The following is a 15,099-nucleotide window of genomic DNA, read 5'->3' as shown; positions in this document are numbered from 1 at the left end:
GGTGGATTGGCGACTGTGTTGCCCTGTGATTAATGGAGAAGGGTCTGGGCGCAGATCTCACTCCTGAGGCTACCTCTCCTGTGGTACCTATCTGAGGCGCCAGAGAAGAGGTGGCGCCGTTTCCATTATCGCCATCTAGTGTCATGGGGTGGTTTTGCCAGTAGACCCAGAATTGAAACGCCGTTTGTGTGGGAGCGTGTTTGTATGTGTCAAAATTTTAGACGGACAGATTTGGAGTTTTTGACGGTACGTTACGAGATGTCTTTGTTTAATTAACGAAGATATTGGGTCGCTGGGATAACTTTTTGTTTTTCCGAATTAATGAACTCACGTTAGCTCTGCATCTACCTTGCTAATTTAGCTAGGTACGACAATCATTAGACGCTGTTTGTCACGTCAGGCTATATATATATATATAGCCTGACGTATTAATATATTAATAAAGCATTTTTGGTTTGGCATGAAGTAGATTAACCAGTTGGCTAAATGTGTTTGGTTCTTAGTTACGCAATGTGTTTTAACACAATATTTTTTTGCCATTATGTAGCATTTTGTACAATCTTTATATATATATAATTTATTTATACATTCATCTATCTATCGTTGTGTCTGTATGTCTATGTCTGTTGTTATATGTGCGTATACTGTCCTGGTCCAAGGCAAATGCATACACAGATCAACCAAAAACAATGTATACAACAGAGCAATAGATGGACTTGAGTCTGTAATTTTATAACTACAAAATGCTCCTGTGGACAGTGGAGCTGAGAGAATAGACAGTGAGTGTAGAAACAAGGAGTTGGTCACAATATGATGGTTGATCAGTGTATAACTGTCTACAAAACTTTCATTGATGCAATTATTAATGTATGTTTTTTTTTTCATTTTTACATAGATGCACTCTTCAGTCTGGCTTTGTGGTTCAGACCCATCTTTAAACAGATGCACAACATGCTGCAAAATGTTTCATTGTCCTTTGTGCCCTGTGAAGTTGTTTAAGCCTACCAACTTGGCAAGAGTTAAGAAGCACATTGAAATTCACTGGAAAAATGCAATACAGTTTAAAGGTAATGTAACCCTGCTATTTTTATTTTTTTGGCAGCACAAAGTTCATGTTGATTCATGTGTTTTATTTTTTTATTTATTTTCACATTTTTCACAGAATATCGAATTCACAGATGTCATCAGAATTGCAGATCAGAAGGACACTATCACTGCCCTCTGTGCTCAAAAACCATTTTGAGGAGAGATAATATGGAAACCCATCTTCAGGCTTGTCAAGTTACTTCATCTGTGGCGCACACACCTTCACCTGCAGAAGTACCTTTCATATCTGCTATATTCACTTCAAATTCCTTAAAGGAAGCACCACCTCATTTAAAGTCAACCACACCCCAAGCACATACTTTAACAGTTGGTGCTTCTGAGATTTTATCATCTACTCCTGCACTTTCCTCTACATCATCCACTCCTCTGTCACTTCCTTCTCCGAAAAAGGCTCAAACGACATCACCCCAAAGAGTAAAGTGTCCTCACTGCACTACAATTGTACATGAGAAGAATTTGCCTGGTCACATTTCCAGAAAACATTCAGAAGCAAAACCAGATATAACCAGCACATCACATTTGAAAAGCGTTTGTGTGGATGCGACCAATGGTGTGTGTGCTGTTCAAAGAAGCAGGCATGGTTTTTCTATACCTGTTCATGTACAGAGAAAGACATGGGGCAAAAAACACTTTACTGGATGTGAATTAGAAGAATGTTTTCAGTACCAGCTTCTAGCACTACGGAGTGGATGTGCCTTCAGCCACTGTGAACATATTCGTTCACTTGACTATTGTTCTCACACCATAAGTGAAGAGTTCCTTCAAGAGGGTGTTCTAGATGAAATGGTGCATCATAAGCTATTTGGTGTATCAAAGAAGATTCTGTGCATAAAAAGACAGAAAGCAGCCATGTCAGCCCATGTACCTCTGTCTGTAGAAGTAACACTCAGTGGTTCATCCCAAGCAATATGTCTATCTATTTATGAGCCAGTGAAGAAGCACTTTAGTCGTCTTGGCAGAATTATGGTGACCTACAAGACAAAGAAGAACTCATGGCATTGTCCTTGTGCTAAGGCAAGAATGTCTTGTGTGCACAAAAGTATAGCAAAATGGCACTTATTCCAAACTCAGAAACACTTATTTGAGACAGATTCACATGCTGCTGTGACAGACCAGCCCACTACCCAGCCGATCTACCCTGTAACAGACCACTTGGAACGTGTAGTACAGTATATCTGTACTCAGAAAAAAATTCCCTCCAGACTCCCAGAAGACGTGACAGCTCCCAGAGCACCATTTAATTACCCAACAAAACTTCTTCCAACAGAGACCAATTGCACTTTCTGTTCGAGTCATCCTGCTTTGGATAATCCAGTGATGATAACAAACAAAGCCCGGATTGTGGGTATAGGTGGCATTATTGACAGTAAGTTTAAGCCTTTGATTAATACCTCAGGTAATTTTAAATTTTCATTCAGTAACACTGTAACATTGTAATCTGATATTTCTTCCTTAGATGTGTCAACTTACTTCAAACAATGCACTCTGTGTCAGATGGTGTACCGTTATCAAGAGTGGAAAGCAGGACTCCATAATTTTGATGATCATGTTGTGCTTACCTTGGAACTCTGCATTTTTCTGAGGCAGAACCTTCAGGTAAAATAACACATTGAATGGTACACTTAAGTGGTTGAGTATTAAATGTTGTCATAGCTTTTTTTTTTTTTTTTTTTTTTTTTTTTTTTTAAAACAAAAATGTCATCTACAGAACCATACTGCAGTCTCAAGAACCATAAATTCACTGGAGGGACTTCGGGGTGTTAAATTTCCATCAAGAGACACCATTCTACATGCATATTGCCATTTTGAGGCGCTCACAAGTCATGATTATACATACTCCTGTATTAATTGTGGCTACTACCCTGCTGTTGTTATTATGGATCTACACAAAAAAGGAGTCTTCAGCATGGCGGGTAAGTTCTTCCTTTTAGAGCATCTCAACCCATACTTAATCCCAGAGAGCAAGTTGTTAGCCCACCTCATCCCAGAGACCTAGTTGCTAAATGACCTCATCCCAGAGACCTAGTGGCTAGCCCACCTCATCCCAGAGACCTAGTTGCTAAATGACCTCATCCCAGAGACCTAGTGGCTAGCCCACCTCATCCCAGAGACCTAGTTGCTAAATGACCTCATCCCAGAGACCTAGTGGCTAGTCCACCTCATCCCAGAGACCTAGTTGCTAAATGACCTCATCCCAGAGACCTAGTGGCTAGTCCACCTCATCCCAGAGACCTAGCTGCTAAATAACCTCATCCCAGAGTCCTAGAGAGTTGCTAACCCTCCTCATCCCAGGGTCCCATCTCGAACTTGTCCCTGCTTGGGTTTTTTTTTTTAACTTTTAAATAAACAGTTTTGGATATTTTACCATATTAGATCTATTGTGAGAGTGGTTAGGCTTCCTTGTTACTAATATGTTGCTTTAAGGGCTGGTATCTTTTAATGGGGACATTCAGAACCTTGTAGAGTCAAGGACTGCATTTAATCCCTGTCTGGAAAACAAGCCTAAAAGTGCTTTTTGTTTGACAGTGAGTGACATAAAAGAGCCTCCTAAAAACTTCAAAGGAGAGGTCAACATTGAAGAATTTTGGAACTCAGTCAATTTTGAAATGATTGCTCGTGGATTTGTCCCCAGTAAGTTTATGAATTGTTATTTTAATAATTATATAATATTATTAATAATACATTACATTTATAAAATGCTTTCAAAAAGCTTTGACAGTTGGTTTGAATACCTATGCACAGTGACACCTTCTTGTCATTATTTTTGTTATTGATTTATTAGGTCGTGCAAAAAATCCCTGGGCTGTTCATCCATCTTATGAATATTGGGCACCATGGATTGGCAGACACACCAGAAAAGGAGACTGTGTGCTTAACACAGAGTATGAAAAAGTCTTGCCTGTTCGAGAGAGTCCAGAGGCAGAACTGTTCATGATAACAGAGGAACGTCTTATGGATGAGCTTAAAAAACAAAAGGTATAACTAAAATATGAGTAGTGTAAATGCAAAATGAAATGTGATGAATGCACTTTATTTCTACACTTGTTATTTTCTCAGCTCCACTGAATGTACAGGACCACTATGTAGTTATGCAATTACAGACTGTAGTCCATCTGTTGATCTGCATATTTTGTAAACCTCATTCAACCTGTTCCAACCCCTGGTGGACCTTAGCACTGCAGTGACATGGATGGTGATTGTGGAGTGTTACTGTGTGTTGGACTGAGTGGATCAGACACAGCAGCACTGTTGGGTCTAACAAAATATTTAGATGGACAGATAGACTACAGTCCAATTGTAGGGCTATGAAGTGAATGTGTGTGTGTGTCTGTGTGTGTGTATTTCTCTAGGTAGGCACAGTGCGCAAACTATGCAAGGCATGCCACAGGGTCACGTGATGACCTAATTGTAAGATTGCAACAGGAGATGAAGAACAGGCACACCTATGACAAGGTCTTTCAGAAAATCTGGGGTGCCTCTGGTAAGCAAATTTCAGAAAAGTTATTTTGCCTGTCCATCATTTTTGTTCTTCCTTATATTCATTTTTTTTAACAGGTGGATGGTGTGTCATTGCATGTCCACATGGTGTTGTGTATAGTTTGAAATTCAACTTAAGGGCAGAAAGTCCTAGAGACTTCACTGATCTTCTCCTATCATGGAAACACATACCAAATGTGTCAGTCTATGATTTTGCTCGTGGTTTGGCCACACATGCCAACTTGAGATTTCCAGCCATCATACCGTTCAAACCCCATGAAGGACGGTTGGCTGAGCCTACACCTGAAAACATTTCTGCAGCACAGAAAGGAAAACTTGAAGTGTCCCTCTCTTGGCTTGTTGAAAGGTCTCCCAATTCAGATGGTAGTGGCCATCCCATCACTGGGGCTAGCAGTCATTATGTGCTTTACGATAAGCTTCATGAATCAAACACAAAGGATCAGAGGGACATCTTAAGGAGAATCAATCTTGTCCCAGAACTCCAAGGTTCACTCAACAGTCAGATAGCAGAACAATTGTTTGGAAGTATGCGAAAAAATAATTATTTTCTGAACAACATGTCCCCCTCAACACATGTATTTTTAATGAGAAATATTATTCACCATCGCAATACATCAGTGAACTTCCGCCTTTTGGAGACACAGCTGAAGAGAGGACTAATGGACCAGCGTATTAACAATATAACTCTGAATGAGCTTGGGCAAGCAGTTTTAGGTAAGTGTGTTTATGTTAATTATATACATCCTGGTTCCTATTTTTATACTCTGTGCGTGCGTGCACATATTAACGTGCTTTCTGTTCAAACCTCCCAAGCATCTACACATACACAGCAGTCAGGTGTGATGTCAGTGGAACAAGGATCCCCAGAACCCATGCAGCCCCAAACACTTCTGTCTTCGTGTGATGATGGTAGAACATTTTTTGCTTTTAAATAACAAATGTATTGTCCAAAATATTTTAGTTTTTTTTTCTCATGTCACTCTTTGTCACTTGTCATATGCAGAATATGAAACCTGTGGGATGCAGTGTGAAGCCCGCACAAAGTTTCAGAACATCAAACCTTCTCGGGCTTTTTGGTCGTTGACTTTTCACTCTGACCAGGAGAAACTGGTATAAGGAAATTTATAGTCCAAAATAAATCATATGTTTAAGTACAAAAATAGTGATATGCAATATATGTTTAATATGATGTTGTTTTTACAGCTTTCTTATGTCCTAGATGAACAAAAGCCAAGACAAGAGCTTATTGTAAAAAAAGGAAAAATTTGCCTTGTCCGGGAGGACTTTTGGACTTTGGGCTTGCCCCAAGACATGGAAGCAACGGTGATTAAATATTTTTAAACCATTAAACATATTGTATAATTAAACCTATACATGTAATGTATCTGAATCAGGTTAGGCTGCATGTGTGTTGATATATTTACACAGAACCAACACTTCATTAAGTACACTTCGGTGCAAGTGGCTGGACAGGGTATTTATCTGTTTCTTGCTGTTTGTTTGTAGGTAGGAAATGCCTGCCTCAGTATCATTGATGGAATTGCCAGAGCACAGGTAATAATCACACAGCTAGGAATTTTCTTTGTAATTTTGCTGATTGTGGTTGTATTGTATTAATGTAGGTATTAATAAAAATAATTTATAGGGAAGGAATATTTTCATTGCAAATATCTATGCTGTGCCAACGTGGTTACCTCCTTGCAATGCTGATCCGCTTGACCATCTCCCAGTAAGTGTTTGCACTCTAACCCTAAACCTATTTTCGCAATATTCAGTGTTATCGTGTGATTATTATGTGAATAATATCTGTATTTCTAAGTATGATGCTCAGTTGAAAGAGGCCCTTGTCATCCCACTGTGGACATCAGGACACTACATTTTATCGGTAAATTAATTTAATCATTTGCATTGTACTTTTTCTTTGTTTTCAGTCTGGTATTGGACTGTTATAGGAAATGTTGCTTTGCTAACTGTATCTATGACATGGGATGTAGTGAGCATTTTTGTGTGTAAGATGTTTACTGAGAATGCAGACTTCATATCCACTCATAGGTTTTGAAGCCAGCCAAGAGGGAAATTCTTTTTCTAGATCCCATGTTCACAAAAAGAACTGAATCTCGTGGATTTGGTGATCTGATGTTCCAAACAGTGTTGAGGTTATAGCTTACAGCAAACATTGCATGCCGTTCAAGTATTTACCGGTCTCGTTCCAAGACCAAGTGTGTAACAGCATGGAATATTTGGGTTGCAATTTCATGTTCTGTTTGATGTTAAATTTTATGTGTGGTTCATTGTCAGCTGAGGTGGGTTGATGATATTTCTTTGCTTAAAACTATTGTTTTCTTTGAAATGACAGTAATCTGGCTCAGATGCTGAACCCAGGACAGTGGGAGGAGAAAACGGGGTGGGATTTGCAGGTAAAAAAAAAACAAATAAAACACAACTCTTTCCCACCTTTATGTTAATATTAAGTTGTTTCTAACGGAATGTTTTTCTATTAAAAGGACCTTCCAATTCAGCACTGGGGAAATGATTGTGGCATCTTCATGTTAATGGTGACAATTTTGAAACTTATCTGTTTATTTTATCTTATTTTTATGTATTTATTTATTGCTTTTCTGTCATGTGTATATTAAATGATTGTGTATCTGTCTTTCTCCTTTTTCAAGTATGCACTTTATGTTGTACTGGATGGCTCTTTCGACTTCACTGTTGTGAGTAGATTTTATTTATTTATATTTCTTATTTATAAATAAGATTTTTCTTATAAATAATAATAATTTAAGTTATTTTATTTAGCATGACATGCCAATGCTACGTAAATGGTGGTGTGTGATGATAATGGAGAACTTTGAGATAGAAGGGTAAGATCATATATTCTTCTTTTCTTTTTATTTTCCCCAGCAATTTACTTGATTATTGAAAACATATATGATCTTTTTTTTAAGCTATGGAAAGAGATTTGCCCACTGGACAGATGATGCTAAAGCTCTTTTGAAAGGACACTTGCAACCTGTCTTCCGGGTCGGAGAACATGTGTGCAGCCAGGTTACGTTTCAAGATTGGTTACAGTAGATTGATATTAAAGATTAAACAATATTAAACAATCCAATTTTAATAATTCAACGTAATGATCCAGTATACTGATACTTCTGTTGATTTCAGTTCCTGTTTGGTTATATTTCTTTATTGGTTGATATCATGGAATATAAATTATATATAGATATAGAGTTATAGAGTCTTATTTCTTTAAAAAAAAATTCATTGCTATGAATTCTTGCTTTGCTACATGTACTGTTTCACTCCAGTATTACACTGACCATAATGAAAAAAAATATTCTCACTAGGAACCTCTACCACCAGTAGAGACGGAGCAAGAACGAAAATCTACACACCACTACCACTGTCTTGCACTGGACATATATGCCTGTGTGTACCAAAGGATAGGAAAAAAGTAATAGAAAATTATCTTTTGCATAAACAATTTACCAATTTAACATTGAAATATATGGTCTAAAACCTGTGGTGTATTTTTTTTTTTTTTTAGATCAATGTATTCAGAAGTGCAATCAGTGAATTGGGTCCAGTGTCAGTATTGTGGGGCTCAGCTGCATGCCGACTGTGCTGGAGTGGAAACATTGCAAGAAGACGTGCCATTTAGCTGTGGTTGTCACCGCCCAGAGCCCTATCTATATAAAAGGTTTAATTTATTATGTAAAATGTTTTCTTAGATTATTTGTATTTAATACATGAATTTAAAAAAATGTAAACTTTTTTTGTGCCTCCAGGACATACGCAGCCATAAGAGAAGGATCAGTCATCAACCATGTAACGGATGAAGAAATTCTTGTAAAGAGCATTTTTATTTGTAAATATACCTATTTGTGGACACTTTATTTTAGGCTAGCTTTTTTCCTCCCTTTTTCTTTACTGTTTTAGGTATATTCATATTATATTGGAGAAAGCAACTTTTTGCTTGTTTCATTTTTAAAACAGTTATTAGCCTCTATTTCTGCTTGTAGACACTACAAAGGAATTTACAACAAGGAATATTGAGGTCCAACAGGATGTTCCTTCATGAGAACCCCACATTTCACCCAAAGATGAAGCAAATTAGAGACGGAAGCATATCAGTTTTTGATGAAGAACAGGTGAACACATTTAAGATATGGTTTATTTATAAATAAACAGGCAGTCATGGCCTTGGTGCTGGAAGGTTGCTGGTTCAATCCCCACAACAGGCAGGACCATCCATGGCTGAAGTGTCCTAGAGCAAGGCACCTAACCCTCAAAAGTGTGTGTGTGTGTCCACAGATGGGTTAAACACAAAGGTCAGGTTTCGTTTTACGGTTATACTATGATCATAAAGCATGTCACCTGTGAAAATAAATAGGCTAGATGTGTCGAACAGTTTGAAACCAGTGGTTTCCATTCCTTGTCCCGGAGTACTCCCTACTCTGCAATTCAGAGTGTCCTGCTCTGATGCAACTGACACCTGATCAAACCAATTGTTTTATTCAGAGGTCAACAGTCTTATCCACAAACAGATGCTACAGGTTTTCATTACAGCTAAGCAGAAACAAACCTTTTCAATACTTTGAAGACCGAAACCAGGTGATTAAACAAATATAATCAGCTGAACTCCTGCTTGATAAGCATTAAAACCTGCAGCCACACTGGCCCTTTTTGGATAAGACTGGTGACCAGTGGTAGGTGAGTTACAGCAAGAAATAATTAAAATGTGCAGGCTCTCTGTTCCAGAATTGGGAACCAATGTCCTATTATAATAATCTGATCTTTTATAATTGGTGTATGGCTCACCATTCTTTCAAAAACAAATTAAATGGTGCTCAGGTCAAGTCTTGATTATAAGTAAAAAAAAATTAATGTCACAAGCATCATTTTACTGTCTGTTCATATTTATGTCCAATAGTGTATAAATAAATTTTTTAATTTCTCATAGACTGAAGCCATCATAGAGAGGACATTTGAGGTGATAAAATGCAACAGAGCAAGTCTGAAGAGTACCTCATTCGTTTTAGAAGTCATGACTCCAGAGGTAAGAAATTATATTTAAAAAATGTTGTTTATTAACATTGCATTGTCCTGTCTAATCAATCATTTATCTCACTTTAAGATCACCATCCTTCTGCTGAGAAAATTGGAAGGATTCAGCAGATATGAAGCTGAAAATGTTTTTTCACGTGTAGCTTTTGAATGAGTCAGATTGATTGCTTTTTTCATTCTCTAGTTTTTGTTGGATTTTAAAAAACTGCTTGCTTTTATTATATTGTTTTGCTGTTTGCATTTTGCTGTTACATAGTATTGGTTTTTTTTTTTTGTGTGTGTGTGTGTGTGATGGCACAGTTTGTTTTATTAGTAAAAACCTGTTATTGCGTGCCATTTATTTTCTCTGTACAGATTTGTTTTATTTCATTATTCATTATTTATATTCTTTGTATTCTGTAGTTTGTTTTTATAATAAACAGAATATTTGCTTTTATTACATTGTTTTCCTATTTAAATTTGTTTTAACTGTAGAATTTGTAAATTTAAAAAAGCTGAATGTGTGCTTTTTCTTAATTTTTAACTTTTTGCATTGTTGTTAATAATTATTCAATTATTTTGGAATACAAATAAATAAATACTTTGTTTCCAGTGTACTTTACTTTTGAAAATGTGCTTTTATAAGGTGTCATTAAAAATACAAACTTTTTTTTTTTAAGTAAATGCAATAAGAACGAAATTCTTAAAAAGGATGCCTAAAAATGTAGAGAAAGTGTCGAGATTGTTAGAAATCACAACAATTAGCCTTTATTTTAATTCACCGACTCGTTCATATTAGAACATAAACATATCGTTTATATCCCAATCAAATTTAGTGGAGATGCTGAGACTAACCTCATTATTAGCTAGGCAAATATTTCACTGACCAACCATATACTATACATCCAGGAATATATGTGACTTAAATTTTGTGTACATCATAATATATTACAGAATCGTATAAAATGCAAAAACATTGAGTTTATTTACAACTATTTCCACTTGCTACAGCCAGAGATTCGTACACTGCGTTTTCCGCCATGTTGACTATCAATCATGTGACTTTCAGAAATAGTGATGTCATTTGCCGGACTCAGCGATGAGAGGAGGAGAGGAGGACTGACAAATGAGATTCACGGCCTGACGCTGTTGGATTAATGGGCCATCCATCTTAATAAGTTAGTTAAGTGGTGACCAATGGATGACGTCCAAAATGCGTTTTATACAAGTAATTTATTTCGGGACCAATTAATAACGTCAATGGACGTCTAAAATACGTCTAATAGTGGTATTTTCAATGTCTGTGTTTGGACGTCTTTTCAACTTTCATTTTCAACCTTAAGAGAACGTTGATTAGACGGCAGTCATTACGTTTTTTCAACGTTGAATCAACGGCTAATTGTTTACTGGGATAAATTTAAATTTCTTTTAATTCAATTTATGCTATTAAGGCTTTTAATAAATAGTGCGTTCATGCCATAATAATTGTTCTATCATTTGCTGTATTTTGATAAGTTGATATGTGTACCAGTGTAATCGGTTTGTAATGGCGGCTGATCTGTATGTCATATGTGCTGCAGTTAAAAGCGGGGCAGTGTAGCTTCTTTCCATCCGTCCACTGTAAACTCAGCACATACAGCCTTCAGCAGGAGGAACACTGACACAGGAGCGTCAGCCGAAGTATTACGTTGCTGTAAGGCCACGAAGTAATGTCTTATACGCATTAGTCGTGTTCGTTTGTGTAGTCATTTAGCGGGCTTTAGCCTCATTATTTAAAAACACAGCCCTCCCGGAGAAAATCAACGCCAGACAGATACCAGTTCCGGTTCAACTCGTAACTCTTCCGGTTCTTCAGCAGCGAGGCGGTGCGTTGGGCTCTGAGAGAGGATCAGGTGGTCTCTGTTCTTATGTCCACTTTCTTTTAAATGTAAAACAAGCTGCTCACAAATATAACGATTCGATAGTGAATATTTAAACCGTGATTTAGCTACAAATTCAGGAGGAGCTGTGCGTTGCCATGAGCTTATTGCTGTAAATCGGGGTGTAATGTCTGACAGCAGGGTCTGCGATATGACTATCACTGGATTTAAAGACATTGTCACAATAGACGATTTGACACGGACACAACGTACTGCTACTGCCACATTTAAAAACCGCCATCCGTTTCACTGCAGTGAAGCAAACTGTCAATTAACTGTAGCAAATACCCGTCTGTATCGCAATAAAAATTCTGAAAAGCATATTATAGCTATTAATGTGGTAAAGAAAGTATAAGATGTGGCTGTTCTATATTGAGTCTAATTATAGAGTTAAATAAACATCAAACCAACCAATTGCCTTATTGTTAACTGAGTAGCTGCTGATTGGTTGAATGTTCTGTTTCTATAAATTATTTTCCTGTTTTGTTAATTATTGTGTATTATCTTTACCAGGCCGATTCTTTAGTTTTTGTCTTCAGAAGCCTTGAGATGGCAGACCCACGCAATCAGGTCTCAGCCTCCATGGCCCAGAACCCTTTGGGTTTTCCTGCATCTGAGGGCGGTGCTGTTGAGATGGACCCAGTAGAGTACACTCTGCGCAAACGTTTGCCCAGGAAGCTTCCCAAGAGGCGCAATGATGTCTACATCAACATGAAGACAGATTTCAAGGCCCAGCTTGCCAGGTGTCAGAAACTGCTGGATGGTGGTGCAGGGCACAAGGAAATCTGCATTCATGGTCTTGGACTTGCTATAAATAGAGCCATTAACATTGCTCTGCAGCTGCAGGCCTTCAGCCAGGGGGCTTTACAGCTGGCTGCTAACACCTCCACTGTAGAGCTGATAGATGATCTGGAGCCAGACGACCCGGATGAAGCTGGGGAGCCGCTGACACGAACAAGGAACAACTCTGCCATCCATATAAAAGTGTTTTACCCAACTGCTTAGAGACTCACAGACAGCTGCACAAAATGGCCGGATTCCAGTACATAGTACAAAAAAGATTTCTCTCTATTGGCACTCTATAGGTGACATGGGAATTATAAGAGTTCTGTTTTTAAGTGTGACAGAGCGCCTGAATGTTCTGCACAATGGCCATGTTTAACAGACATTAGATGAGAGAAAGCACAGAAGGTCAGTGCTCTCAGGAAATAAGCATTGACCCATATCTGTAAAACTAGTCCTGTATGTGTACGTTTGTGTAGATTTGATGTAACTTAAGGCAAAACTGTAAGTAATTTTGTATTATTGTGCTGTTTCGAGGTGCTTTATTTGCTGTGACTATTTGCATGTTGCTTCTGTTATTTGTGAGAATATAGGGAATAGTTGGAAACATTTTTTTTAATTTTCTTGAAGGAGAATTTATAATATTAGTTTAGTCAAACTATTTTTTCTGTTGTATATTTGTGTAAATAAAAGATGACCAGATGTTCACCTACCATTTGTAATGTGAAAAGACAACAACCTACTTTTTGCTGTTAAATATGAGTGTCTGGATCTCTTGTGCCCACTTGAGGGCAATATAATGTCTTGTAATGTCACATCTTTAGGATTTTGAGTGCTAGTTATTTAGGGCAGTGATTTTTTAATCATGGTCCTGGTGTGCCACTGCCCCGCACACTTTAGAGATTCCTCTGCTCCCAACACACCTGATGGGACTAATGCTCATTAACAACCCCTTCTTAAGTTGAAGTGGGTGTGATGGAAAGAGAAGGAAATTACGATATGCATGTAGTTCCTCCAGGAACTAAATGTTCATAAGTGTATTCAAATATATTAAATAAATACTACTCCTGATTTATACAAAGCCTAGCAGCGCACCATATATTTCAAATTTCAAATGAGAAAAAATGTTCCACTCTAGTTTTACATCTACAAATTCCACAAGTGTCTGTACATCCCTTCACTGAGAAGACCACACTGATCCTTTATGTATGTGGCATGTCATGAAGCATTAGAATAAAAAAGACCAAGAAAAACCTTGTACATCACTGTGGAGATGTTCCCACGCAGACACAGGGTGAACACACCACACTCCTCACAGACAGTCACCCGGAGGAAACCCACGCAGACACAGGAAGAACACACCACACTCCTCACAGACAGTCACCCGGAGGAAACCCACACAGACACAGGGAGAACACACCACAGACAGTTACCCGGAGGAAACCCACGCAGACACAGAGAGAACACACCACACTCCTCACAGACAGTCACCCGGAGGAAATTCACACAGACACAGGGAGAACACACCACACTCCTCAGAGACAGTCACCCGGAGGAAACCCACACAGACACAGAGAGAACACACCACACTCCTCACAGACAGTCACCCGGAGGAAACCCACGCAGACACAGGGAGAACACACCACACTCCTCACAGACAGTCACCCGGAACAGGGCTCAAACCCACAACCTCCAGGACCCTGGAGCTGTCTGAGAGTGACACTACCTGCTGCTCCACCATGCCACCCTTTTAAGAAATGGCTTTATTAAATGCTACAAAGGAAAAAGGACATTACACAATCTTGTCATTTATTTATTTCCTCTTATTACAAGACAAAATACATATGGCTTTGATGCAGGGTTTTCCATCAGTGACACCATCCTCGTTAAAGCATTTAATGGCCTTGAATCTACTTACACCGCTCAGCCATAACATTCAAGTCACCTGGTATTTGATGCAGCCTCTGGTAGTACTATAATTTCAGACTGTAGTCCATCTGTTGCTGTGCATACATCGTTTGCCCTTTTTCACACTGATCTTCATTGGTCAGGACCGCCATAAAATGGGTATTATTTGGACAGTGAATAAATCTCATAACTGCAGTGACACTAATGTATTGGTGATGTATTAATGTCTGGTAGGAGTGGATCACTCCGGGGGCTCCGGTTTCCTCCCACAGTCCAAAAACACACGTTGGTAGGTAAATAGGCGACTCAGAAGCGTCCGTGTGTGAGTGTGTGTTGCCCTGTGAAGGACTGGCGCCCCCTCCAGGGTGTGTTCCCGCCTTGCGCCCAATGATTCCAGGTAGGCTCTGGACCCACCGTGACCCTGAACTGGATAAGGGTTACAGACAAAGAATGAATGAATAAAAGGAGTGGATCAGACAGCAGTGTTGCTGGAGTTTTTAAAAACCTCAGTGTCCCTGCTGAACTAAGAATATTCCACTAACCAAAGCTATCACACTAACAGTGTTGACCACTGCTGAAGGACTAGCTGATGACCTCCACAAGCTGCGCAGCATCAGACGACCTACTGTTTGACTTTAAATTTGGTAGGTGTGTGTTTAAAAGTACCAGCAGCAACACACACTAACTCAAGACCACCACAGTAAAGTCCCTGCAGCGCTGAGAATGTTGCACCACTCAAATAGCACTTAATCTGGAGTTTTGATTATCAATTAGCAAAAAACAGGGTTAAAAGATGGCTGACAAGGCATGTGGAGCAACCTATGGACTTCAGTGTATA

General features: G+C 38.6%; 2 protein-coding genes and 1 pseudogene across 4 annotated transcripts; all 3 read left to right on the top strand.

Annotated features, from left to right (window-relative positions):
- The first annotated feature begins 1,198 nt into the window (after positions 1–1,198).
- On the top strand, positions 1,199–6,298 carry LOC136707635 (uncharacterized; annotated as a pseudogene).
- On the top strand, positions 6,289–9,935 carry LOC136707636 (uncharacterized). Of its 2 annotated transcripts, XM_066681821.1 has the most exons (13): positions 6,289–6,334; positions 6,425–6,490; positions 6,962–7,022; positions 7,110–7,160; positions 7,275–7,319; positions 7,405–7,469; positions 7,554–7,653; positions 7,953–8,059; positions 8,153–8,305; positions 8,394–8,454; positions 8,628–8,756; positions 9,569–9,664; positions 9,743–9,935. In XM_066681821.1, exons 3-13 carry the CDS (start codon positions 6,975–6,977, stop codon positions 9,824–9,826), a joined length of 939 nt encoding a protein of 312 aa, XP_066537918.1. In that variant the 5' UTR covers positions 6,289–6,334; positions 6,425–6,490; positions 6,962–6,974; the 3' UTR covers positions 9,827–9,935. The 2 variants fall into 2 exon arrangements, with proteins under 2 accessions (XP_066537918.1, XP_066537919.1); XM_066681822.1 differs by lacking the exon at positions 6,289–6,334 and having other exon boundaries at positions 6,412–6,490.
- Positions 9,936–11,198: 1,263 nt separating this feature from the next.
- On the top strand, positions 11,199–13,507 carry pop7 (POP7 homolog, ribonuclease P/MRP subunit). Of its 2 annotated transcripts, none has more exons than XM_066681787.1 (2): positions 11,199–11,344; positions 12,084–13,507. In XM_066681787.1, exon 2 carries the CDS (start codon positions 12,120–12,122, stop codon positions 12,573–12,575), a length of 456 nt encoding a protein of 151 aa, XP_066537884.1. In that variant the 5' UTR covers positions 11,199–11,344; positions 12,084–12,119; the 3' UTR covers positions 12,576–13,507. The 2 variants fall into 2 exon arrangements, with proteins under 2 accessions (XP_066537884.1, XP_066537883.1); XM_066681786.1 differs by lacking the exon at positions 11,199–11,344 and adding an exon at positions 11,427–11,543 and having other exon boundaries at positions 12,084–13,506.
- The last annotated feature ends 1,592 nt before the right edge of the window (positions 13,508–15,099 follow it).

Source organism: Hoplias malabaricus, chromosome 9, assembly GCF_029633855.1.
Source record: "Hoplias malabaricus isolate fHopMal1 chromosome 9, fHopMal1.hap1, whole genome shotgun sequence".
Taxonomy (NCBI): domain Eukaryota; kingdom Metazoa; phylum Chordata; class Actinopteri; order Characiformes; family Erythrinidae; genus Hoplias; species Hoplias malabaricus.
The sequence above is the reverse complement of the archived record's forward strand: the minus strand, read 5'-3'. Positions and strand labels throughout refer to the sequence as shown.

Excerpts from the sequence above, each read along its gene's own strand:
- LOC136707636 (XM_066681821.1), top strand. The coding sequence starts at position 6,975 with ATGCTGAACCCAGGACAGTGGGAGGAGAAAACGGGGTGGGATTTGCAG. Across the intron at positions 8,757-9,568 it reads CAGTTTTTGATGAAGAACAG|ACTGAAGCCATCATAGAGAG; the intron begins GTGAACACATTT and ends AATTTCTCATAG. Across the intron at positions 9,665-9,742 it reads TAGAAGTCATGACTCCAGAG|ATCACCATCCTTCTGCTGAG; the intron begins GTAAGAAATTAT and ends TCTCACTTTAAG.
- pop7 (XM_066681787.1), top strand. The coding sequence starts at position 12,120 with ATGGCAGACCCACGCAATCAGGTCTCAGCCTCCATGGCCCAGAACCCT.